The 27,369-nt window shown below is 33.0% G+C and overlaps 1 protein-coding gene across 4 annotated transcripts in view; it reads right to left on the reverse strand.

Annotated features, from left to right (window-relative positions):
* Positions 1-500: 500 nt before the first annotated feature.
* ORC4 (origin recognition complex subunit 4) overlaps positions 501-27,369 on the reverse strand; it is an 80,634-nt gene continuing 53,765 nt past the window's right edge. For all 4 annotated transcript variants that reach the window (XM_063097721.1, XM_063097713.1, XM_063097706.1 and 1 more), the window contains exons 5-14: positions 25,179-25,254; positions 24,677-24,762; positions 21,009-21,057; positions 19,014-19,165; positions 15,344-15,517; positions 10,573-10,659; positions 7,320-7,428; positions 6,458-6,553; positions 6,305-6,372; positions 501-4,176 (exon numbers count right to left, since the gene is read on the reverse strand). In XM_063097721.1, coding sequence (XP_062953791.1) covers positions 3,988-4,176; positions 6,305-6,372; positions 6,458-6,553; positions 7,320-7,428; positions 10,573-10,659; positions 15,344-15,517; positions 19,014-19,165; positions 21,009-21,057; positions 24,677-24,762; positions 25,179-25,254 — 1,086 coding nt within the window. In that variant the 3' untranslated portion in view covers positions 501-3,987. The remainder of the gene's footprint in view (positions 4,177-6,304; positions 6,373-6,457; positions 6,554-7,319; positions 7,429-10,572; positions 10,660-15,343; positions 15,518-19,013; positions 19,166-21,008; positions 21,058-24,676; positions 24,763-25,178; positions 25,255-27,369) is intronic.

Below are 27,369 nucleotides of genomic sequence, written 5' to 3' on the forward strand. Positions count from 1 at the left end.
TCCTGGGTATTGTACGTAACCGTAGCTAAACAATTTTAAAACTTGTATCCTTTTGAGAACTGTATTAATGGAAAAACCTTTTATAAGGAGTAAAATAAGAATGTTCCAGTGACTACCTGTCCTGATACATTGTCTTGTTAAAACTTTCTTTTGCAGGGTATTTTCGTGTTTGGTTTACAGTCAGTGCAGAGTGGGCAAGTTAACAAAAAGTTTGAGCTAGGGATTCTAGAAAAAGGAAAGATCAAAGAATGAGAAAGATGATTTGTTTGGGGGCAAACTGAGACCCCAATAACTTTTTCCTCATGTGTTTGGTGCTCCTCACAATTCGTCTTGTATTTTTGCCTTTCTGATACCCATCAAAACTGCTGCTCTTATATTCTTTACCTTGCCCAGATCGCCTTGTAAGGAATGCTTTATGAACAACTGCCATAGACTGATGGATTAACCAGTGTTTGGCTTTATTTGAAGTCTATGCCCTGCACAGTTCTTATATGTATTTTAGATGCTAGGAAGTTTTTAGCATGTGATGTGATTCTTGTTTGAATGTTTATTACAGGTACCTTGTGAATTCCAGAACAGAGACTGTGCCTCACAATTGTTGGTCCCATGAACTTGCACTATCTTTCATGGTGATGTTTTGAAAATACAATCAGGAAAAAAACCCAACACCTTTGGAATTTAAAAATGGAATCATGTATCATGAAATTTAAAAAGAATCTCTTCTGCCCCTTTTCCTCGCCACTAACAGCTACATTTAAGTAAAATGCAGGTGGCAGGGAAAAATCCTGGCCGGCTAGTTCAGTGGAATAAACTGATTGCTGTTTTTTAAAAGAATGCTTCATCATAGATATTTTCGAGTTTCTCTTTTTTACTTTTTTGAAAACTTACTTTTTAGGAACATTTGGTATAATGTGCATAAAATTATTTACCAATTATGGGCAAAACAATACAAGTAGCATCTTGACTGAACATCATTTACCTCAGATATTCAACCAGCAGTATGTTTTTTACGCAGTCTCAACCCATATCCTATTTGTTACCTCTCAAAATATGGGTAAGCAGTTATTTTAGCTTTACTCTGTATTTCTTGTTAGTGTTTTGGGCACAGGTTGTTGTACTACTGTCAAACTGTACTTGCTGTTTTTTCTGCAAGTATTTAACAGAAAGCTAAAACAAACAAAAAAATCCCCTTAAACCCCACCTTGGATAAGTGATTGTTAAATATTGTACAAATAAAATGTATGCTATCCCCATTCCATCCCCAAGTTAAATAAAAAAAATGAATATGATATGATTTGCATATGCAGTTTTTCTTCAGCTATATGTTCTTACAGAGGGGAGTTGTAGCTTTGTAATTTAAAGTGAGACATACACCTTGAGATTTGCAAGAATGGAGATAGAGGTGAAAGAAAGAGGGGAGGTTTGTTAATTGTGGCATTTCTCTCCTTTGTTGTCTAAACAGATTACATTCCCACCTGAGTATATATGTCAGTCCTGCCAGTATTAGGATGCCAAAGGCTTGTTGGCATTGTGTCACAGTATATACACCAATGGATTCTCAGGTTTTTTTAGGGTAAAGGTGAAGGAAACGGCAGCACTTAGGCTGTGGTGTGCAAACCATGGTGGAATCTGCATGGAATCTCTACAGAAAGACAATCATTTTCCATAGAGTGTTCTGCAAAACAGATTCTTTAGGAAGTTAATAGATCATTTTCAACATACATAGCATTATGATACAGTAATGTGGACAGTTAATTTTGGAACCATTCACTTTGGGCCAATTTTGGATTCGAGCCATGTGCGTGCATGTGAATCGGAGAGGTCTTTTTTAACAAGATTGTTTTTGGTGGGCCACTTGGGGAGAACACAGCAGTAAAAACTGCACTGAAGTAACACTCCTTTTCATCTGCTTTTCAGTGTGATGATCCAAGAGCATTCATAAATTTTTGTTTTTACTGTCTTTCTTCCTCTAGTAAATGAAGGAAATATCTTTAATCCATGCTTGTAAGTTTGCATTATTCTTGAAAGTTTTTTCAGGGCTCTTCTGCTTTGGTTTTTATTGTATTGATGATAGTTCAAGCAATTTAAGAGATAAAGTGTGTTCAAAAATTTTGAAAATACATTTTAGTTTCTTTGTATTAGGGAACATTAATATCCCTCCTCTGCAAAAACGCCTTTGGAATGTAGGCATATACTTCACTTGTATGACATGATAACCTATTTCTAATTTGCTTTATAACTTTCATATTTACCTCAATCACTGAAAATGAAAACCGTCTTGCTACTTAATTTTTTAATGTGTATACTGAATGTTGATGGATCTTCTGTAGCCAGGGAAGCAAATGAGGGCTCTCAGCTCTCAAGTGGCATCTGAAGCTAATAAAGACCCGCAGTCCTCAAGTTAGTTCATTTAGGCCATTACCCTTTAAGGCAGATAGTACTTTCCTAACATAGTTCAGAATTTTTTTTAAAGGGACATTTATAGCTCAAGTGTAAAATCCTTGCTTCTAGTAATAATAGTGATGCTACCATGTAAAGTATTTTGGCAAAATATCCACTAAAATACATAGACTGGCTCAGAACCAGTATGTAAGCCTTAGCCTTAATGAGACACTGCTGAAAAGAAAATGACACTGATCTGAAGACTAGAAGGCTTATTAGCTTTTTATGCTGGGAAAGAAAGGCTATGTATGCAAAAGAACAGGTTTTAACTACTGAAGAGCTACTCTATGCACAGAAATCTTATATTCTACTTTATACCCAACACTTCTTAAAAGCCAGATAAATTGTTCCTTAGAGCATATTTTAAAAAATATGGTAAGGAACCTATCGTTGAACTTCAAGTCTTAATAGCTAGGGCTCTGGTGTCAATCAAACCTGAGTTGAATTACAGAGTCTGTCAGTCATTGCCAACCCATGTGATTCTGGATACTGCCACGACTGTGTTATTTTCTAATTTGTAAATAACACTACCTAAATATCATAGGGCCTCTGACAGCTAAATGGATTATAGAATGCATAAAGATGGAGACTTTATCTTTTGTAAGCTTTCTCCTGTGCACACAGTAGGTAACCAAATATCCTTAAACAAATGAAGTCACTAACACTGAATGCTTATTAAATTTCATTTTAAACGTGTACCTGTGTTAGTTCATGGATCACTGAGTTTACAAGGCAATGCTTTGACTGACATTTCCACATTCTTCTTAGGTATTTACTTTTTGATAGAAACAGATTCAGCTAACACTGCCAAACACTTATTTATGGGAGTAATTTTCCAGGAATCTCTAGAATACTTGCTAAAAAGGCAAATTCTGATTCTTTTGGCCTAAGGTAGGCACAAGAAACTGCATTTTAAAAAAAACCTACAAGGGATTCTGATGTAGATGGTTTGACAAGTCTAGAAGAAAAATGTAAACTCCTTGGCTTTTTTCTTCCATGTGAACCATCTTTTGGCTAAGCTAGTCAGTCTCCCGAACCAGAAGACCTAGGTCTGCGATAGAATTCAAAATTTGCATGTGTACCAAAAAGTAAAAAAGCAGCACCCCTACTGTACTATTCTACTGTAATAAGTAAAAGATTACTTATTACACTTCAATTCTTATCATAGTTTCTTTACTGCTTTGGCTTAAGGTTTATAAAAACATCTGGCTGCTAGGTTGAAATGAACTCTTCAAATGGACCACATAAATACTTTACAAGTGTTAAATAAACATATGGTCCAATCTCTAAAACAGTCACATTTTATTCTTTTGAACTGCTACTTAGAACATAATCTAAATCAATCACTAGAACTATAAATCATATAACTGCTTCTGATTCAGAGGCAAGATACAGTCAAGATACTACATGTGCAACAGCCTCCCATAAATACAAAATGTTTATAAATATAAGAAAATGTAGTAACATATCTTGTTAAAGGACAATAGCTTTTAGTTCTTTGGAGAAGTATGCCTGAAACGCCAACACTGAAGTCACTGGTTATATTCATAACCAGCTTAGTGAAGATGTTGCCCACTGCCTAACATCTGTAGGACAGTTGGGGTACTTCTGTAGAGCATTCATAATTTGAGTATTATCCAAAAGTAGTTTCATCAGTTGGTACTCTCTCTGTGAATTTACTGAAGTTCTTTCCATAGGCTTTATTAATTCTAATTGTTGTAAATGTTCAAAAGCCTGAAAGATGAAAGATATAGTTTAGGTTGAATAGAGGAAGAAAATAAAGTTAATCCAGAGAACAGTTAGGGTTCTGGTCAGTTGCAGAATAGGGCGCTGGGAAACAATGTAATCAAAATCAATAGGGTTCAAAAACAACTCTCATCAACCCCATAAAAACTTCATACTGTTAGGTAAAACAGTGGCTGCACAGTTATCTATCCATGTATTGTCGAATGTAAACAGGGCAAACTAATTCAGTCTGTAAAATATGGTTTTGTTTCTAACCTCATCCTATCATAGTTCCTCCTTGTACTTTAACAAAAGCTTTCCAGTTTTCTTCTCTATAAAAACCTAAGAATCTAATAAAACTTTCTGACTGATTACTTAGCTTAATCAAATTTGTGTTTACATTTTGTTTTTCTTTTTTGGCAGCTTTTTCAGGGAACCAGACTCTTGACATTAGTGTTACAAGTCTGTGCTCTAACCATCTAAACTAACCAGCTAGCCCTGTGTTTATATCCTGTTTCTACCTTTATAAGACTTTGCTGTATAAAAGTTTAAAACAGCAGTAACAAAGGGGGAGGAAGGAAAGACCCTTAAGCACTATTCAATTTATCCTGTAAGTAAATGATTCAGCAGCATGGTATGAATAAGGAGGAGAGGAGACAGGCTCCTTTTTCTCTAAGTCTGACTGAGATTGTCACAGCTTGTCAACAAGTTTCCTTTTTCCATCTTCCCCACCTTAATAGGGTTCCTTATTATCTGCTTCCTCTTATCCCTAATATTGATATATTGTCTGTTCTAACCTTGATTGTTGTTTTAGGTATGTTACTAGGGCATGAAAAAAACAGAAACCATTAAATCATGACATACTAACCATTAAATACACTGAAATAGATTCCTGAGGAATTCTATTCTTACAGCTCATTGTAAAAAGTATCTTTGGAATATATTCTCTATGTATGAAATGTATCATAGAGAATACATTCTCTTTTTAATTCTAATAAAAAGAGAAATAGTACAGATACTATTCGTTTCTGAAGATGAGAAAATATCGGAGGCTGCAGGTACTGGGGCTGAATAAAATTAAGGAGATTTAAAATATCTCTAGGCAGCAAACACTTCCTTATTGAAAATGCAGAAATGAGCCACTGTAAATAATTCATAAGAATTTAAATGCTTAGCCACTCTTTTCACTTTCACAACTCCCACAAACTATGACTATCATCAGACAAATATGGAGTTAGGGACAAAAACCCAACCTCCAGTATGCTAAATACTTCTTTAGAAAAAATTAACTAACTTTTTTGAAAAAATGGCAATGTTAAATTTAAAAACAGATACTTGGTCCAATTAGAAAATTGTTAAGTATGTTTGGAACAATTTCAAAATGTAAATCTCTTTTTTCAGCTATAAGTTTTATGGAATTTAAAGAACAAGTATTTCCGATGAATATTTAGTGAATTGAGATGTGATGTAAGTGTAAACACAAGATTTCAGACTTAATACAAAAGAAAATAAAGGAAAATACTTCATTAATAATTTCCTATATTGACTATAGACTTTGAAATAACATTTTTGATAAACTGAGTTAAATACAATATATTACTAAAGTTAACTTCATCTTTTTTTACTTTCTTATGGCTACTAGAAAATCTAAAACTATATTACGTGGCTCACATTATCTTTCTAGTGGACAATGGTTCCCTAAAATAAAATTATTAAGTTTTAAAACTTCATGCCTCACCTACCTCTCACATAAAACTTTCTCTGTATGCCCTCACCAGCCAATGAGATTTTGTCCTTTAAGTTTCTTAATGGCTCTTATTTGCATTTTTGTCTCCTTTCACTGCTCAGATTATAAAGCCAATCCTTGGGTTGGAAAGGGATAGGATTATATCAATGTGTAGTTCCTTTTCAGGAAGCAAGTACTATGAACAGACAGCAGAGGGCAGTACACCCCCACAAAGTAAAACGGAACTGGCTGCTTCAGAATTTCATTTTTAGATAATTTGTCTATTTTGAAAAAAAACTCCTATGATAAATACCTAATGTTTAAAAATTAGTGAAAGTGCCACTCTGATAGATAACAATCAAATTGGATGTAAAAAGTATACTTGTCTGCAGAAAAATAATCAAATCTTACCTTCATGACAACAGGTTTCTCAAAATTATAAACAGAATGAGCCTTCCTTTGAACAAACTTCTGAAATTCTGGATAGAAAGCAATGACAACATCAGTACCTTCAAATAAGCAGTAGGGGAGAGTCAGAAAGAAACTACCAAAGTCTCATCTCACCGTTATAGACCATTTGAAAATTAAAGGGCTCTTCTTCATAGATGTCATTTAAATGTTTCATTGCAATTATAAGACAGATTTCCAAGACTGACAGACCTATAGTAAAAAGAAAACAAGCTATGAGTTACAGTTTAATTATACGTAAATGATTGTCCTCCAAAGAATATAATACAGTGAAAGATCATGCTTTTAAGGAGTAGAGGTCAAAACTTACCTAGACTCAAATGGGTTTCAATCACTATTATCTATATAAACTTAATAAGCAAGTTACTTAATCTCCCTGAGCTTAGTTTCTCATATCTGCAGAATAAGGGTCTTCCTAAATTAGAGATATTACAAGGATTAGAGGCAATATTATCAAGGACTCATCATATTGCCAACAGTTAAAAAATAAACAGAAACTGCAATTGTTATGTGTGACTTTAAATCGCATACAGCCCTTTGGTGGAATTTATTCAAGGAATACCTAAACCCCTGGAAATCATATCCAAAATTGTGTGTGCGTATTTTCCCTGGAGAGAAAAAGGTTCATTAGATTCTCAAAAGAGATAGTGAATCCAAAATGATTAAGAGCCAATAAATGCTCTTCAGTATCACTTGGTGCAATGAGAACTTCAGCAAAAGTCTTAACAGTTCTAATGTGGCAGTGGAAGCAGAGAATATCAAGTTTCTTTCCCTTTAAATGGAAGTGATAATACCTTTTAAAGGACTAAGTTTAAAGGCTGCATGGATATATAAGTATTCTGCATATAAAGCACTACGCCCAATGATCATTATAATTTTGAAAAACATTCCATTATCTAAGTTCAAACTTTTAAAAACCACAATTTTAAAAAAAGTGCTAATAAAACAGGTTTCTCACCATGTACAATATTTGCTTTAGAGTCCATGCTACACAGCTGGTTTGCTTCTATTAGATCGGCTGCAGTCATAAATGCGTGTGATGCTGTTACTCGATTTAAGGCAAGCATCTAGAAAAATGTGGATCAGAAAGAAAAACGGTTACATATTTACTTGAGAATTTTGGAGATATTACTGTGCAAAACTTCTTAGTTTGTATGGTCTGTTCTGTCTGTTCTTATGGGAGACTAATTAATGCTTGGAAAAGGTATTCTCAGTATTCTCAAATTTAGGTCTATTAAAATGTAGCATTCCAATTCGTCACATAACTATAAATGTAAAGCACAAAAAAGTTCTTGTTGCTCTCCCTACCCCTTCCCACTTGTATATCTTGCTTACTCACCCAAAAGAAGAACATTTAAAAGAAAGTAGGGCAAGAAGAAGAAAATGAAAATAAGAATACTAACTGAAGCCCCAGAAAAAGCCAAAAAGGCAGATCTATGCCTTGTATAAACTTTTCAACCACCCAGTCAACCAGCCATGGTTAGTGTAAGATAGACAAAAGTTAGCTATTTTATGTTCAACTGTACAAAAAAGAAAAAATAATAAACTTGCACTTCAGATCAACAATGAGTAACTTCATAGTATAAGTATGAACCTTTCAATATTTGGGACATACTTCTCCTAGAAACTCTCTCCTCCAACTTAACAAGGGCACAGGTGCCTCAGTTGAGCAGAAGAGTTAGCAGGGTTTCTTCTCATTCATTTTCCTACTGGCTGGGACTGAGGTTGCCAGCTACTCCTTCCCTTTCTGTCTCCATTTTTCTCTTTTATTATAAAATATTTTTTAACATACAAAATGGCAACAGAGTATATAATGAATATCTATGACCACTTTCACAGCTTAAGAAATATAATTTTACAGAGCTGAAGCCCTAATCTCCACACCTGATTAGATTCTTACTCTTTCCCACACAAAACAACCATGCTTATTCTTTATACTTCTATATGTATGTATTCCTAGACAACACAGAGTAATTTTTAAGTTTTATATAAATACTATATTTTCACAACTCTCTTTTCACTGAACACCTACTATGAAAATTTATCCACGGTGAGGTGTCAATTCTAGTTTATTCACTTTTTTTATGTTGTATTACTTTGTATATACCCACAATTATTCATTTCCTATTGATGGACATCTGTCATTTCCTCTTTTTTTGCAATTGTAAATAAAACTGCAATGAATAATCTTGTAGATGTCTTCTTGTGCATCTGTTTCTCTAGTTACCTAATTTGCCAAATTGATCTCCAAAGCACCTATACATATCTACACTAACCACTAAGCAGCAAATTTTAATAGTCACAAACACTATACCATCAGACATCACCTTTGACACCCACCAGATTGGCAGAAAAAAAAAAATTTAATTGTAGCACTTATCTGCATTTCTCTGGTTTCTGGAGAGACGGAAAATCCTTAAACATATAAACAGCTTCCACAATAAGACAAAGACAACCAATAAAGGGATAAGCTTAGAATATGAGCAAGCAACCTACCAAAGAAGAATCTCACATGATAAAAAAAATCATTATTTAATTCATTACCATGAATTAAAAATGTAATAGGAAACTAGCAGACAATAGCTGTTCACGTTGACAATATTAAGGCAGAGACATTTTCCCAGAATAAGGGGTAAAATATGCATATAAACCCTTACTCTAAAAACTCTTAGCACTCAAATTCATTCATTATAAAGACAGATGTTGCTGAAAATGGCGGAGTACTTTTGATGGATGGGAGAGGAAATAAGATAATGAGAGGAAAAGTATATAGGGATAAAAAGACTCTTAAATTTCTTCAGCAAAAACAGGAATGGGGAAGAAGAATCTGTAAATAAACATGGTAAAGCCATATAGTAAAGTAGGACACAAGCTTAAAGCCAGAGAGCCTTGGATAGAGTCCTGGCTTTGCCATATACTAGCTATGTGACTGTGAGAAACCTCAATTTCTTCAAGGCTAGGATAAAAACACCTAAGGATAAAAGATAAGATTACTGCAAAGGTAAGACATAATGTAGGTAATTATAGCACCTGGTTCATGTACTAGTCAATAAATGGTAGCTGCTATTGTTATTACTATTGAAAGTGACCAAGACACTCAGTAAACCCAAACTATTTTCTCCTTGAAGGTTTTTGCCATCAACAATTTTCTAGAACTAGAGCAATACCAAATACTCTTAGTGAAGGAAGTTCTTTAATTTTCAGAATTAAGTACCTCTTGATTGATACTGTTGTTTAAGCTTATCATATAATTACTTGGTGAAGGACCAAGTGGAATTTATTCCAGGTATTCAAAGCTGGTTCAACATTTAAAAAAATCAACCAATAAAGGGCTGGCCAGTTAGCTCAGTTGGTTAGAGCATGGTATTATAACACCAAGGTCAAGGGTTCCGATCCCTGTACTAGCCAGCAGGGCGCACTCCCCGCCCCCACCACCAAAAATAAACCACTGTAATCCAACATATCAAAAGGTTAAAGAAAAACTATATGACCATATCAACTGATCCAGAGTAAGCATTTGACAAAATCCAATACCCATTCATAATAAACTCTCAGCATGTTAGGAACAGGGGAATTACCCCAATTTGGTAATAAGTGTGTATAAAAAACCTACAGCTAACATCATACTTAATGGTAAAAGACTGAATGCCTACCTCCTGAAATTGGGAACAAGGAAGGATGCTCATTCTCACCACTCTTATTTAACATAGTGCTGAAAGTTCTGGCAATTGCAATAAGGCAAGAAAAAGAAATAAAAGGCATACAAATTGAAAGAAAAAAATAAAATTGTCTCTATTTGTGAACAATATGATTGTCTACATAGAAAATCCCAAGGAATCTATTTTTAAAAACTCCTAATATAAAGGAGTTCAGCAAATCATAGAATATAAGATCAACACACAAAAATCTATCACACATTTCTATACACTAAAAAATAACATGCTGAAATCAAAACTTTAAAATACTATTCACAATTGTTCCAAAGAAAATTAAATACTTAGGTATACACTTTAAATACGTATGGAATCTGTGCACTGAAAATTATAAAATGCTGCTGAAAGTAATCAAACAAGAACTAAATAGAAGGGGATATTGTACCATATTCAGGGGGCATGTCAATTTTCCCAAAATTTATCTATAGGCTTAATCAATTCCCATCAAAACTTAATTACCTGGTGAATGAGAGTGATAAAAACAAAACTAGTACAAACCAATAGCATGTGTAATGACCGCAGGTTTTTGCTGACATTGAAGTACTTCTGTAGTACTTCTCGCACACTTCTATCTTCTGAGAGACACTAAAGAAAAAGAAAATTTAAGAAACAATGCAATTTAAAACCTAAATATTATCTTGGCCCTCACTGGTCAGTGTACTTCATTAACTCTGATATTTATTCATTATTAAATAGATGTTGGTCTTATTTGTAGAACACTCAAATTTCTAGTCTACTGATTTTCTTCTTATCTTTTTACATTAATTCAATAAACATAAAGACAAAACAATCCGTGCTAGCCCCATATTTCTACTCTAATAAGGGTAAAGTACAAAGTCATACTAGAGGGATGAACAACATGCAGCACAAAACACCACAGATAACGAGTTATGGTACCCTGAAAAACAAGGTAAAGTATTACAAAGAATGCTTTGTCAAATAGGCTAAAAAGAGAGAAGAGCATTTACACTTTATGGGGAACAGCATGAGCAATGTAGAAAGATTATGGCATATTAACAGAAAATGAGTAGTCATACGCTTCTGAATATCAGTTATTGGCAAAGGGACTGCATGGAAAGACAAAGGCAGGAAAACCTATTTGGAGTCAATCACAATTGTCCATACATGAGGCAAGGAGGGTCTGAATTAACAGAGTGGTGTGAAGACAAGAGACAATTAAGACATTTATAGAAGACATATCTGATAGAGAATTAGCTGGTGGGGAGAAGAGGAAGAAGGGTCTGAAAGGGAGAAGAAAAAAATCAAACACGATTTATGGGGGACAGAATGGTCTGTGAAGAGTGAGATATGTCAAGAAGAAAACCCTGGAATTATCAATACTTGTTAGTAGATGGGAAAAAAAGGAGCAAAGTAAGAAAGATACTAAATACTGGAAAAGAATCCGAGAGAGAGCAGTGACCTAGAAAATGAGGAAAGAAAATTTCAAGAGGGAAATGGTGATCAACAATATAAACTACTTTGTAAAATTAAATTAAGATATATTTTGAGAATAGGTTAATGGCTTTAGAAATTTGGAGATCAATAGGGCCTTCTGAGAAAGTAGTACCTGAGCCAAGTGACTGTAGTCAATTAGGATTAAATGGAAGGTGAGGAATACAAGGCAATGAAGAAAATATTAGATGTAAGGAGAGTAAATTCAGAGGCAGCAGAGCCAAGATGAGCTTGGGAAAGAAGACTGACATAATTTTTCAAAAAAAAAAAAAAAAGCCCAGAAGACCAAGCATTTCTAAATTTTCTAGAGCTATAATTGAATGTCTTTACTCCTTCCATTGTAAGAAGCTCCAGACTCAGGAATAAGCTCTAGTCTATTGAAATGAAATTTCACGCTCTCAGTAAATATATTATCCTAGGTATAATTCCTACTCCCTTGATATATTTTTTAGTTTTCTCTTTGTATTTTAAAGGGCTTCCTGTTATGACATGCATCTTTTCATCATAAAAAAGGACAAATATCTGTTGGAAGTACATGGTATAAATATAAAAGAATAAAAAAACCTTTCAGAAGTTAAAAAAGGTTTTTAGCTTTTCCACCATTTTCACATTTCAATATGGAAGAAATTTAAGAAATATGTGGCTAAATATCATAAACTATAGCCATGGCTTCTGTAATCTTTGACTGTTATTAAGTCACTTACAAAGCTGATCCAGTAAAATCAGAGCACTAAGGAAAACTAAAGAAAATCATGTAGGGCAAAAATAATTGAATAAAGAACTTTTCTCTGAAAAAAGTCAATTTATTTCTAAAAACTGTATTTGCCTTTCTTTGACATGATGCTTCAAAGGGTTAATCTTCTATATTCTGCCTTCCTACTTTACCTCTGTATTTTTAGTGTTCTGACTCCAACTCCCCTTCTTTCTGAAAACTATCATCTTCTTGCTTCCATAATTCTTTATCTGCTTTAAAAAACCCCCAAAACTATCATCTTCTTGCTTCCATAATTCTTTATCTGCTTTAAAAAAACCCCAAAACTATCATCTTCTTGCTTCCATAATTCTTTATCTGCTTTTAAAAAAACCCAAAAGTCTACATCATCTATGTGAGAGCCACTAAAAAAAATAAAATAAACTGTCTAATTTCTCTCATTATATTTTTAATCCCACCTTGATTCAAACACTATAAACTATCTGAGGATAAGGCAATTATTAATAACCACTTGAAGTTAGCTGTAGTACTTTGGGAGATTTCCTTTGAGGAGAATTAGCTATGATTCTCTGAAGTGCTTTTTTCCAGGAATTCATCTTATACTATGATGCTTAGATGGAAGTCTACTCTGCTTACTTATTTTATTTGACTCATTTGAGATAGGGCTAAAACAAACCTTCAAATTAGGCAGAATGTCCAGGTTCAACATTATACTAAAGATAGTTCTTGGCTGAAATTCCATAGGAGGACATCTGTACCATTACTTTTGGTTTAACCTTGCTATTAAAAAAACCTGCATATAGCAAGCACTGAGAGAAAGAATAGTTCCCTCAATGCGGCCAACCCCTAACTCTCACCCCATGGAACAGGGACTCTGGCCTTGGTGCTGACAGATTTTCCAAACAAAGCTCATTTGCTTGGATACCAAACAAGGTGGCACAAGATGATCAGTACAGGGAAAGAAAATATCAGAACTAAGACACACAAACCTCGACACTGCTAGTTCTACTTTATGAGCCTGAACTGCAAGACTGTTAAAAAGAAGGCAGGATAGTTCTCAAATTCATTCCTACCATCTGTTCCAAAGTTTGGGGTACATAGGGTCTGCAATAAAGGACCAGAAAAATAGGGTTGAGCAACCCTACTATCATATGTTTATCCATTTCTAAGTCATCCAGAGTTATGCTTCATCATTAACCCCTGTCATCCTCTTTATTTATATACCTACTTTGAGATGTTCAGAATGCAACATAGCTAGGAAGGACAGAAAGATGAATGATGGCACAGTGTAACCTGGGCTGTACAGTCCACCTTAGGAAAAGAGTTAAACAGAGTGAGCCGGGATGGAAATAATAAAAGCCTAGGAGAGCACAGACATTTAAATACTACGAAAGATAGCCAGAAAAACACACTGTGGGAATAAGACAATCAATTCAGGAGTTGTAGAAGGTGAAAGTTTGTGAGGCACTGCAAAGTGAATGTAGAGGCTGAAGATCCAGGTCTGATCCACTCCGTACCTAGGTAAGAAAGGAGACAAAGTGGGAGTCCCAACTATAAGAAAGTGTTCCTATAATTAGAAACAGCATCAAAGACAACTTGCCTGAACTAACTGAAAGATGAGTCCCAGGTAACATTAACTTGGGGAGGTGGGTGGAGGACTGAAATCTAATTAAACCACGGCACAATATCTGAATTTTAAGGATAAAGTCAGTCATTTCTACATACAATTATGTATAGTAGTTATACAGGAAAAACAATATGGAAGTATCACTCAGAACAAAGTGAAAAAAGTAAAACGAAAAATATTATGTAAGGGTTGAACCCTTTATGTAAAAAAAACAAATTTAGTATGTATGTAAGGTCTGCAATGTTATAAACCAAATAATTACTTCGTAGTAAAAGGAAGGAGAATGAACATGAATATAAGGGAAACTTCCTCTTTTTACCATGTATTCTTCGTCACTGTTTAAATTTTATTCAATGAACTTTTATGATTAAGAAAAAATTGACGTGTCAGAATTAAGTGCTTATATGAGTAGGCTATATTTTATAATCAAAACAAGAATCATTTTAAGAGCAAAATAAATGTAAAATTATCACTTTTAAGTTGGTAGTGGTATTTAAGATTTTATGGTAAAGAGGTTACAATCTATCATTATTGCTTTAACATAAAACAATCCTTTTAGAGCCAGTGAATATATACAGACTGTACAATTCTACTAAATAATCCTATCATCTTTACTCACTAGCATTTAATATTATAGATTAATTTTTTCCAATTCATTCAGAACCAAGGACTCTACATTATTTTCCACTCCCACTGGACCCATATTTTTTGAAGAATCTATGAGCAGCATATTCAGTAACACAATTGTTATTAAACACACACTCACATATATACTCCCTCCCTTCTCCCTTCCAATTAAAACTTGTCAGCATAAGATTAAACTGATACTAGTGTGTTAAGATGATGTAACAATGGTCTGAAAAGGCAAGCCTGTTCAGCTTAAGCATGGGTAAATTTAGAGCGTCTACAAGGTTTAGAAAATCTTAAAACAAACTGTGAACCTGCCTTTGTATCTAAGATTCTCAGGGCTCCAGGGACTCCAAAATGGGATTCAGCTACGTATAAAATATAAGCAGAGGTGCCACGGCCCAAATTGCCTCTTAACCCAATGAGATAAAGGCTGAAGTTTATGAGAGTGGGGGGGGGGGGGGAATCAACACCGGACAGGTATGAACCACTAACATAGTATATTGCTAAACTTGTACAATACCAAAAATAAAATTCATTAACAAAATTATTACATAAACTAGATATAGATAAAACATAAATCTCATTAGAGTTTACTTGAAACTATTGACGTAAGTCCTAAAGCTTAACTGTTCAGTTCTTTTCAGAGACAGAATTTAGGAGATATGACACATCAACTGTCTTTTATAAGAAATATGAAAAAACTGTAGAATTTGCATTCTTGCAGTTTTATACTACAGTAACAGAAGCTTTTGTTAATTTACAAATTTTAAAAACATCATTTTAATTGTTTTAAATCAGATAGCAAGACATATAAATTACTTTAACATTATTGCCTTTGCTTAAGTTACCTGAACATTCTCATTCCACTTCTCAGCAAAAAGCTTGTCTGGAAATTCTGCAGGTAGAGATAATTGTTCTTTAAATATTTTAACATACTGTGGAAAACCAAATGAATTCATTAAGTGTATCTGCCGGTGAGAAAAGCGTGACTTCACTCTTTTTTCTAACAGTTCCAAAATATCCTTAAAAACAAACAGAAATTCCTGTAAGATGCATGTTAAAAAAACATTATACCAATGTAAGAGGTATAAACTACAACCTGTAATTAGTAATATTTACTCTATAATACAAAATTAAGCATTTAAAAATTTTTATTCAAACTAAATAATCCCCTTTTGGCATCTGAAGGCTTGGTGATTCCATGCCTTTTTTCTACCATGTTATTTTCAGTTAATCTGTAACATTCCAAGACCTACAATGATCACTAAAAGAAACTGTGTTTATTGAATAATTATATGAAACAGTAACATCAAGAGTTTGAATAAGAAATTTTGTACATTCTATGAAGAATTCAGATAAAAAAATTAAGATAATAAAATTCAGTGAGACATTACAGTCACGAAAATTGAAACATCTTCAAGGTTTCATGTAACAAAGACTCAAGAAGCAGGATGTGTAATAGAGCAAAATTCATTCATTAAACTACCTACAAATTTAAGCTGAAGCGTGATGGACAGTAGGAACCAATTACAGAAGAGGAAACTGGCAACATGACATTAGTAAGTTATTAATTTTTCGGCTTTTTTGTAGTGACTTTAGAAACTACTTGATTTGTGCTATTTTTCGTTAAGAACAAATTAGGGATCAAGTTTACTGTTAAAGAACACTAGAAACCAAAAGATAACTAATATGTACTACTTGTAAAGATATACAAAGTTTTCTTAGTTGAAGAAAATACTTCCGCAATGCTGATATGTATTCAAACTATCCCAGATATCAAAAGAACAATAGGTTGTCCTCTAAGTCATAGATGGGTAGAAATTATCATTCCTAAATCTCTTTTTAATAGTGAACTTGACTTGAGCAATCTTTCAAAAGATGATATATGCTACATAATTATTATATCACCCAACAATTTCATTCCTAGGTATACAACCAAGAGAAATGAAAGCATATATCTACAAAAAAATGTAATACATCAGCATTATTCATAATAGCTTAAAAAACACCAAATAACCCAAACGTCTACAATCTGATGAAAGGATAAACAAAGGGTGGAATATTATTTGGCAATAAAAAGAAATGAAGAATTGATATATGCTACAACACAGATAAACCCTGAAAACATTATACTAAGAGAAAGCAGTCAGTCACAAAAGACTACACATAATTCATTTTACATGAAATATACAGAATAGGCAAATTACTAGAGACAGAAAGTAGATTAAGGGGTTACCTAGGGCTGGAAACAGAAAGAGGGGATTAAGGAGTATGAGGTTCTTAAACTGAATGTGGTGATAAATGCACAACTCTGTGAATATACAAAAATACCAATGAATTACACAGTTTGAAACAGTGAATTGTATGATTTCAAATTATACCTCAATAAAGCTGCTAAACAAAAAGCACCCCCTCCCTCCCCACAAATATGAACAATGACATGATATTTGGTGATTTTAAGGAATTGCTGCTGATTTTTAAGATGTAACAATGATATTAGGAAAATATATTTCTAAAAGAATCCTTATCTTCTGAAAATACATTCTGAAACACTGATGAAATAACATATTGTCTGCTTTTTGCCTCAAAATAATACAGGGATAAAAGGAGATGGTAAACGATAAATGAAACTAGCTGGTAATAACTGCTGAAGCTAGGCAATGAGTGGAGGACAATCATGTTCATTATATTATTCTCTCCTATGTAATATCATTGAAATTTTCTATAATGTTTTCTTTAAAAGTGTGTGGTGAGACCCAGAAATATAAATTGTTAAATCTAGCCAGATAATTCTCATAATAGCTAGGTTAAGACACCACGATATAGAGAAAAGAACTCAAGTGATCTAAATGGTATCATAATTAGTTTAGGAAGAAGGATAGGAAACATTAATAGCTCAGGGTAGGAAGGGGGAAGGTGAATAAAAAACCTGACATGTCTTTAAAAGGTCAAAGAAAAATATAGAGCCTGCGTGAGAATTAAAAAGAAAGGAGGTAATGTTCAGAGAAAAGGATACTGTACGTTTACTTTCTATTAAGGAGGTGTTCTAGGACACCCACATAATGTAGGTGGTGGTGGCAAAGTAGTGGAGTAATACTCTATGCAAGCAACAATTAAAAACCTGAACTTGGGAATGGAAAGAAAGAGATGGAAGTAAAAGATGTTCCAGTGGTGGACAGTAATGACGTAAACTGGCAACGTGGGGATAGACAAAATAGTTACAAAAAAAAAAAATTACTTTCACAGGGCTGAGGTTGCTTGCTGGCAAAGTCACTATGCCATCTATCCTTTTGCTCTCTCCTTATAAACATGGATAGATAGATACAATCATGCCTGAAAGAACTACACAGCTGGAGAATTACACATACAGAACAAAAAAGAGCCTCTGATAACATTGCTAAGGAGCTACTGACCTTTTATTTGGTCCTTCACTGGGTCAATAACTTTTGCCACTACCACTTCTACCCAAAGGAAGATTTTTTTTTAGCAAGAAGAAAGGGGCTTCCTTTATCACTATGATAACTTTGCTGCTTCTGGCAAGGAGGAATGAAGATATGTGGAATAGCAGCCAGATGTTCTCTGAGTGAGGCTTATTCCGAAGGCATACATCCATATGCTCTAGAGCACAAGAAAAGGAGATACAGAGAAAACTCCTCCCCTGAAAAACAGAACTGGAAAGAGAACTGTCAAAAGATGACTTACTAAAAGGTTTTCACTTTCCTGAAAAAGAAAAAGCTGTAGAAAAGAGAATAAGTAAATGGGCCTGACATAAGCCTGCCAGGAATGCAGGGGGAAAAGGATGAAGAAAACTATGGAGGCATAGCACAGTGTGGGAAAAGAGGTGACTCAAATATCAGTTTTACCTGAAATTAGTAAGAAAGTTCATACTATAAGAAGGTACACACAAAAAGGCCTGTGTAGCTGTCCAAAGGTATACAAAGTTCAACAAGTATAGAGCCTTCACAAAGTAAAGTGATAGTAAGATTTGAGACCACGGTTAAAATCATTCTAAAATTCCCCAAGGAAAAAGGAAGCCACTATCTACTGCGACTGCTTAATTGAAAGAATCTCATCCATTTCTGGAGATGTGTACTTAGAAAATTGAAATAGTATCACTGAGTTGACTTCAAGCATTTTCAAAATATGGAAAGAATCGTAAAGGTAAAAGTAAAATTATTATTAATTTTCATAAAATAGTGGTAAGATGACTTAAATGTCTCTTTATTGCTAATGTACAAATTACATTTACTAGCATAACCTGATTTTATATTTTTTCCTTTAGTAATTTCACTGGGAGGAGGAACGTTAAGTTTATGGATATACGTGGTAATTCTTTTCTTGTTTTACTCAGTTTGAGTTGGAAACCAGGATAGATTTGCCAGGAATTGGTGAAACAAAAATTTTTAAATGCCTAATATAATAATCTCTACATAAATGAAAAAGACTAACTATGTCAGCAATTAAGCTTGAATTTTCTGAATATTGTACAATTTTTTTTTAAGAGAAAGAAAAACTTACCAATCTACATGTAAGACCAATAACTGCTACTGGAGTCTGTGCAGACTGAGAAATGTCAAAAAGATTATACAGTAGTGTTTGGTTTTTATGATGAGCAAAAAGATCAAATTCATCTAATACGAAGATCACTGGGCAACTGCTAGTCCGGTCACCTAAGATAAAACAAGAACTTTACATTAACAATTAGATCAACCTTTCTTAAATTTACAAACTATTTAGTACATTTCAGTTTTTAAAACACAATTCAACAAACATATTGATAACCTACTTTGAGTAGGGCGCTTATTGATGCATATACGCTCTCATTCTACAGAAGAAATTATTCATAGGACAAAAGTACCTTATCCCTCAAGTAGTTCACAGTCTAGTTACTAGACTCTAGTAGTTTGTTGATGAAAAATTAAGAAAATGACTTAAATAATCAGAGACTATTGTTCTTATAATTATGTACATATAATTCCTCTTTAATAATTTACAAAATTAACGAAGACTTTTCAATACTTATCGAACCAAAACACTTTGGGATTAAAATATAAAGGGAGGCACTCATTAATGGAAAAAACTACTGCTTCATAAGAGATTTGCTTAGTTAGTAGAAATGCAAAGCATATCTTACCATAGAAATAATTTTTATATCAATGACTAAACTATAAAGTTCAAGTAAAACTACTTTAACTCCTTTAACCATAATTTTTAACATTTCAACAAAGGGAAAAAGTTAAACATGACTCACTGGATATATTTTTCTCACTACAACAATGAAAACTACCTTAGCAGAAGTAGAAAGGTTTTAAGTCTTTATATTTGCACAAAAAAGTGAAACAAAAATATGATTAGGAAAGACTTAATCCAACAGATAATAAAATAAATACAGTATAAATGGTTTAATATTGGCACAAACCAAAAGGACTAATCAAAAGCCTTGAAACAGACCTACATAATAAAGAATTTTGGTATTTAATAAAATATAGCATTATGAATCAATGCTAAAATGGTTTATTCATAGTTAGAGCCCCACTTTACACCTCCTTCCAAAATAAATTCCAAGCAAATTACGAATTACAAATATATGTACTCAACAAAAACACAGGTGAATGTTCTTATAATCTGAAGGAGAGAATAAAAATTCTAGATAAATGTAAACTATGTAAAAAACTGAAAACTTCTGTTCAGCAGAAAAGTAAAAACCAAATTTAAGGAAGGAAAAAATAAGGATAAGAACTCCCATAAGTATGAGATAAACATCACCAAAATACGGCAAAGATCCAAAAACATATACATAAACTAGGAAATATAAATGGTCAATATAAATGGTCAATAAAATAATAAGCATCACCATTAGTAGAATTATACAAATTAAACAAAGAACAAAAGTTTGCAAATTAAACTAAAAGAAGGATTTTTTTCTACTAGATAGGTAAACATGAAAATTAATAATAATTGTTTTTGAAGTTATGAAGAAAAAGGTACTCTCATGTACGTTTAGAAAGTGAAGCTTCAAGTGTAGTATAATCTTTATTCTTCTAAATATGGTGTCTTTTAACCCAGAATTCTACCCATTGAAATTTATTCCAGGAAATATCTGAGTAGATGATCATTTAAGCACTTCTTCCTCCTTATAAAAAATTAGAAACAAAAGTCCATAACTGGTGATTAATAAATCATACCACCTTTATAAAACAGATTATATGAGAACCATAAAAATGATCCAGATCGAAATTTACTAATTATAAAACAACAGGTAAAATTTTCTTTTATAAAGTTACATCTATACATATATTAATAACAATGATCTATTACAGGTGAATAAAGAAACCAAATGTTAATTGATATAATCACTATTACAGTGATGGGATAATAGTGATCATTATTTTATTCTATTAAAGTTTCGATTTTATCAGCTTTTTGTAAAAGCATGTATTACCTTTATAATCAGGGATAAAATAAAGTTAAAAACAAACATCCTTTGATATTGTTAAATATGTTAATATTTACCTTTTTTTAAAGCTTCCAGAAGAAATGAAAGGTTTTCAGCAAAGCTTCCCTGAATAACAAAAATAGATAACATAACTAGAAGTTTACTGAAATAAAAAATAAAAAAGGGCTATCTGACTTTCACTTTATACACTATATATCTTTTTTCCCAGTAAATTAGGCTCACTGGCCAAACTCTCAGCTGAGTGTCTCTATACTTGCTGAGTGTCTCTATACTTACTATCTAAAACTTAAATATAAAAACAGAGATGGCACAGCACTGAAAATTCAATTACTATGCCATGTTTGAAATTTTATATTTCCTGGACAAAATTTGTAAAAATGTTAAATTTACTTGAAGGTAGTTTTGAAGAGTTGCTATATTCTAAATACAGCTGGAAACCTAGAAATGCACTCCTCTACTTTGTGTCTTCAAACACATCGGGCTCTTGCCAAGTCTCAAATTAATTTGTACTACCAAAGAAATGACTAAAAATTTAAATAAGATACAAAAGAAAAAGGCAGAAGAAATTTGATTGAAATATTAAATACTATAATAATAGCATTGGTCTATTCACAGTATATTGAAGAATTTGTATATATCATATCAAATTTGGCTGTTTATTTGGAATACAGCCAAAACATTTTTGGATACAACTTAAATATTCTAGATGAAATTTAATAGAGTAGCAGATGCACTAAGCAAATGTTCCAGATTGTGGGCAGAGGCCTCACTAAAATATTTTTCATTGAAGTCATTAATTTCTGTTTCATTCAGATTTTTAATTTAAAGAAAGAGCCACTGTTAAATTTGAGGAGATGTAAAGGAAAAAAGAAACCCATTTGTTTGTTCCCCAACCGAGAGATCTGATATAACATAGTGCAGTAAGTTTTTAAAAATTTCCACATACTGTGATGATCAAATGCTGTAATATTAATACTATTTCCAATGTAGGCAGGGCAAGAGGTATTATCCATAATTTACCATAACATAATAAAGGCTCAAAGAGACAATCTGTTTGGAAATCAGTGATCAAACTTACTCAAAGTTTACTTGTCTTTCAGCTTAGTATAAGTATATACTTATATAAATATATAAACATATATAATATATACATATATCTGTATATAAGAATATATATCTATATACATATAAATATAATAAAGGAGTTAAACTAACAATCTTTATATGTGATGATAATAATGATGATTAGGATAAGATGGTAAACAACTGTGTCTTTTATTATTTCACATATATCCAATATGAATATATCCATTTAGGGATGTTAAAAACATTCCTATCCAGACGAACTGGAAACCAAAAGCCAAACTGAACCTACTTAATAGGAACTCTCTTTGGCCCAAGTAGGCCACTAGCTTCAACAAACAGGAGGGAGAACATCAGATTTACAGAAGGGGCATCTTGAACTTGTATTTTGAAAACCTACAGACTATGGCAAACTGGTTGGCTCAACATTTTATAGATAATTACCAGAGTTAAATTCCTAAATGCTAAGAGGTTTACACAATTATTGCTACATCACTGCAGTAGAAAGCACACAGTTGAGAGATCTGAGTGACAGCACTTCATGATGACCAGTAACCAGAAAATGAACTTGAAATGTATATAATCCACTTCAACTGTATAAGGAGTAAGAGGATAGGTAATTTCATCATGAAAATTAGGGCAGCTGCAAATTAAATTAACTGTGTTTTCCTTAGGCCCTATAAATTAGGTGATAGGTAAAAAGTTTAATTAAAGAAACAAAACATTTCATCAGTTTATTTTAAGTTATTGACATTCACTGTCCTTAGAACTCACGCTGTTAAAATAATGAGGTATGGATAAATTTCTGAAAACATAATAGTAAGACAACTGACATTTATACAGCACATTACTATCCAAAGTATTATTTTTAAACTTAAATGATGTTTAATGTTTTGCTTTCTGCGGTTTCTAGTTACCCATAGTCAACCACAGTCTGAAAATATTAAATGGAAAATACCAGAAATAAACAATTCATAAGTTTTAAATTACACATCGTTCTGAGTAGTATGATGAAATCTCATGACATTCTGCTCTGTCCTGACCTAGAATGTCAATCATCCCTTTGCCCAGCGAACCCATGCTGTATATGCTACCCGCCTGTTAGTGACTTGGTAGTCCTCTTGGATATCAGACTGACTGCTGCAGTACCGCAGTGCTTGTGTTCAGGTAGCCCTTATTTTATTTATTTTATTATTAAAGTATTAATAATACTTTACTAATAATAACTTAATTATTATTGTTGCTAAACTCTTACTGTGCCAATTTATAAATTAAACGTTATCATAGGTAGGTCTGAATAAGAAAAAACAGTATATACAGGGTTCAGTACTACATGCGATTTCAGGCATCCACTGGCGGTCGTGGAATGTATCCCCCATGGATAATGGGAGAGTACTATCATAAAATAATGCCCACTTAACACATGAAGAATCTGATTCATTAGCTCAAGATTACCATGTAGTGAAATGGTTGCTAGGCATGACAGAAACCCACCTACTATAGCTTCAAATTAAGAACATTTTGCACTACACCCATGAGGTTTCTACCACTCAAGGCTCAGAAGACTACAAATAGACTGTAAAAGCATAGTACAGTTGACCCTTGAGCAACATGGTTTGAACTGTGCAGATTCACTCACATGCAAATTTTTTTCAATAAATATATGCACAGTATTATAAATGTATTCTCTCTTCCTTATGATTTTCTTAATAACATTTTCTTTTCTCTAGATTACTTTATTGTAAGAATACAGTATATAATACATATATAAAATATGTGTTAACTGAACGCTTAAGTTATTGGTAAGGCCACTTTTTAGGGAGTCAAAGTCATATGCAGATTTGACTGTGCAGTGGGGGTCGGCGTCCCTAATCCCTTGAGTTGTTCAAGGGTCAAATGTATTTTTAAAAATATATTAATCTACACCCAAAGATAGAGAACCACATTATTTATCTCACAGATAAAGGAACAAACTCAGAAAATATCTAAATAAACCTGGATTTCTTAGCTATTTTATAGCTATTATGATAGTATCAGTCTGTTTCTGTTGCTTATAACATACCTGGAACTGGGTGAATTATAAGAAAAGAAAATTTGTTGCTTACAGTTTCTGAGGCTGGGAAATCCAAGGTCCAGGGACCACAACTGGTGAGGGCCTTGGTGGTGGTGACAGTGACCCAGGGGACTCACATGGCAGAAAATGGAGGAGCAGAGAGAGACTAACTTCTAATGTGCTCTTCTTTTAAAGCCCTCAGAACCACGCCCCTGACCACCATTATTAATCCATTCATTATGGCATGGTCCTACAATCTAATCACCTCTTCAAAGCCCTATCTCTCAATTACCATAATAGGATTTCCCACTCTATTTACACTGTCATTTTGGGGACTACGTTTTGGGGAGACATTCAACCCAAGGCAATAATCTACTACAAAAAAATCCAAATATTATAAAGATTTGATAACTAAATGTATTAAATTTGATAACTAAATGTATTTTATACAGTTTTATGATAAGAAGTTTGCCTTATTTCAATTTAGAATCTTTGAATCCCTCCCTAACCTTCCAGAAATATACAAAAATATGCTATACTGACTTTACTTTGAAGCTTATTTAATAAAATAACTGAAATGATACTTACAAAAACCTTATCTCCAACTACATTTTCCAGATTTAACTGCCTTGTAATTTCCTTCAGGGCAATTTTATCATTTATCTGCAGCAGTCCTGAAATAAAGTCCATTTTAAAGTGTTTAATTAAAATTTAATATGTATTTGTTACAGCAGATTATTCTTCAATGCTTTTTAAATTTAACTAGAAAAAAAAGTCAGAGCCTGATAGTTCACAGTACTTCCTTTTTAAAACTCAGCAATAAAGACATTTGGTAGAGTCAAAGTACAATCTTCCTCAGGGTTAGTATTATTTAAAAAAAGCAAAAAGAAAGACAAAGAAAAGCCTTATGTACTTCCTTTATTATTATTACTTCTTAATTTCTAAAAACAGTGTATGATGTGTTAAAGTAGAGGTAAACATGAATACAGTTTCTAAGATCTAATTATTAAAACATTCAAGTGAACTTAGTTTCATAATTAAAAACCCCATACGGTTTATATCATTTCTAATGACAAAATGACACACTTACCATTTAGATGAACCTGTAACACATTTTTGCTCACTTCTTCTATTTCTGTGAGTTCCTTCAAAGCATGATTTACTAACTAAACAAACACAAAAAGTTCATTAAATATTTAATAATAAGTAAATGATAAAAAGAAGCCCATATTCTTTTTTAAGCTATGAATAGTGGGAACATAATATAAACAAACTGCCCTTTTTAATGAACAAGTTTTCAAATTCTTTATAGATAGGTTTTTGTTTTGTTTGTTTTGTTTTTTTGATTTTTTCTGACCAGTAAGGGGATTGCAACCCTTGGCACAGTGTGGTCCGCACCGCGCTCAGCCAGTGAGCGCACCGGCCATCCCTACATAGGATACAAACCCATGGCCTTGGCGCTACCAGCGCCGCACTCCCCCGAGTAAGCCACAGGGCCAGCCCTATAGATAAAGTTTTAACTAGAACATCTCATGTCTGACTCTTAGATACAAGAGGCAGCATTGATACCACACTCAATCATCTATCCAAACTTGTAATAAATGTTTAGAAACAACTCTCAAGTTTTAGAAGACATATTTCTCTACACATCACACTAAACTACAGCTCCTTATAAACTTCACGTCTCAGTTAGCACATTATATGTCTCTCTAACATTCACTCTACTAAAAATCGCCAAAATCAGTTAACAGCTATTGAAAAATATATAGCAGAACAATGCTAAATGATAACAAGTCTACTCCAATTCACTTTCTATGGAATACTGTGAATGACTTTGTAGGTTATCATGAAATGAAAATCAGAAAAGAAATACCAAAGGCTATGTTGAAAAAGAGATATTCCCCCTCTGTTTGTTTCTAGGTACAGAGAAAATCCTTATTAAAGAAACTGAGAGCTTGCAGAGAAAAAAATTACTACTAATAATATACTACTAATAATTACTATTATAATAGTTGTATAGTTATATTCAGAAAGTGTTATATCACCTTAAACTGTTCATATAAAAGCTTCAAATTTTCATAATTAAAGGATTCTATGTCACATACATTAATTTTTTTGATTTGTGATATTCATTCTATCACTCTTATATTGCAATATCATATACACGTCTTCATATTACCACTGCATACATTTTTTAAAACTTGAAAATGAACAGAATTAAGAAAAGTCAAAAACTCTTTTTAAAGGAAGAGTAATAATGAAGGACTCGTCCTCCCACAATTAAAATAGAAGGGTATATATCACAAAATAAATGGTCCAGGAAAAGAAGCTGTATGCACAAAATATTGGTACGGATAGCATCAAAATTTAGTGAGGACAAAAAGGATTACTACATAGAGGCACTGGGACAATTGGTAACTATTTTCAAAAACTAAAAATACTATCTGTATGTGTATTTGCAATATGATACTTCTTTTTGTCACTCACTGCAACATCTTTGTGTAAAAGGAAGAAGCAAATATCCTCATTTGAAATTATTAGATTTCACAACTGAATATTAAACATACTAGCTATTCCTGGTATATTTGTATGGTTTTTAAAACACAGGAAATTCTACCTTAGGTCATAGGTAGTCTAGGTCCTCTTAAAAGGGGACTATCTCAAGATATTAACTGTCATACTACTAGTAACAGCCCCCCTGAGAAGTGACATTTGAGAACTGCCTGAAAGCAAGGCGGTACTTCTTTGACTCTGGAACAGGTCAGACCATATCACATAAGTATATCCTTTGAGGGACACTTGGTCCCTAAAAAGACTGCTTTCAGCAAGTTTTTCTTAGTAAACTGCTGTTTGCTTTCCCCATCTCTTGATATTTTACTTACATCTACATTTTCCTCAGTTCTGATTTTTGTTTTAATTCATAAATCCTTTTTTTTTACGTTTTGATGAATTGTTGAAAACCATTTTAATTCCTTTACAGAATGAAATGGGGATATTATTAATAATACCCTCATTTTACATATGCATAAAGAGTTATGACAGGTTTATAGCACTCTTTCCACTGAACTTATTTGAAACACCAATTTACTATGCTTCACTTGGATCAGCCCACTACTATTTTATGAGGTGTGTGTATGGTCTCAAAGGATAAATTAAATGCATTATCAAGTATGTCTTCAAATAATAATCTTACTTCCAATTTGGATATTGCTAAAATTTGCTTGTAATTAGCAAGGTATAAACTGTGTAATTTAAGTCAGATTTTTCATGAATACACTGTC

The sequence above is a fragment of the Cynocephalus volans genome, chromosome 1, assembly GCF_027409185.1.
Source record: "Cynocephalus volans isolate mCynVol1 chromosome 1, mCynVol1.pri, whole genome shotgun sequence".
NCBI classification, from domain to species: domain Eukaryota; kingdom Metazoa; phylum Chordata; class Mammalia; order Dermoptera; family Cynocephalidae; genus Cynocephalus; species Cynocephalus volans.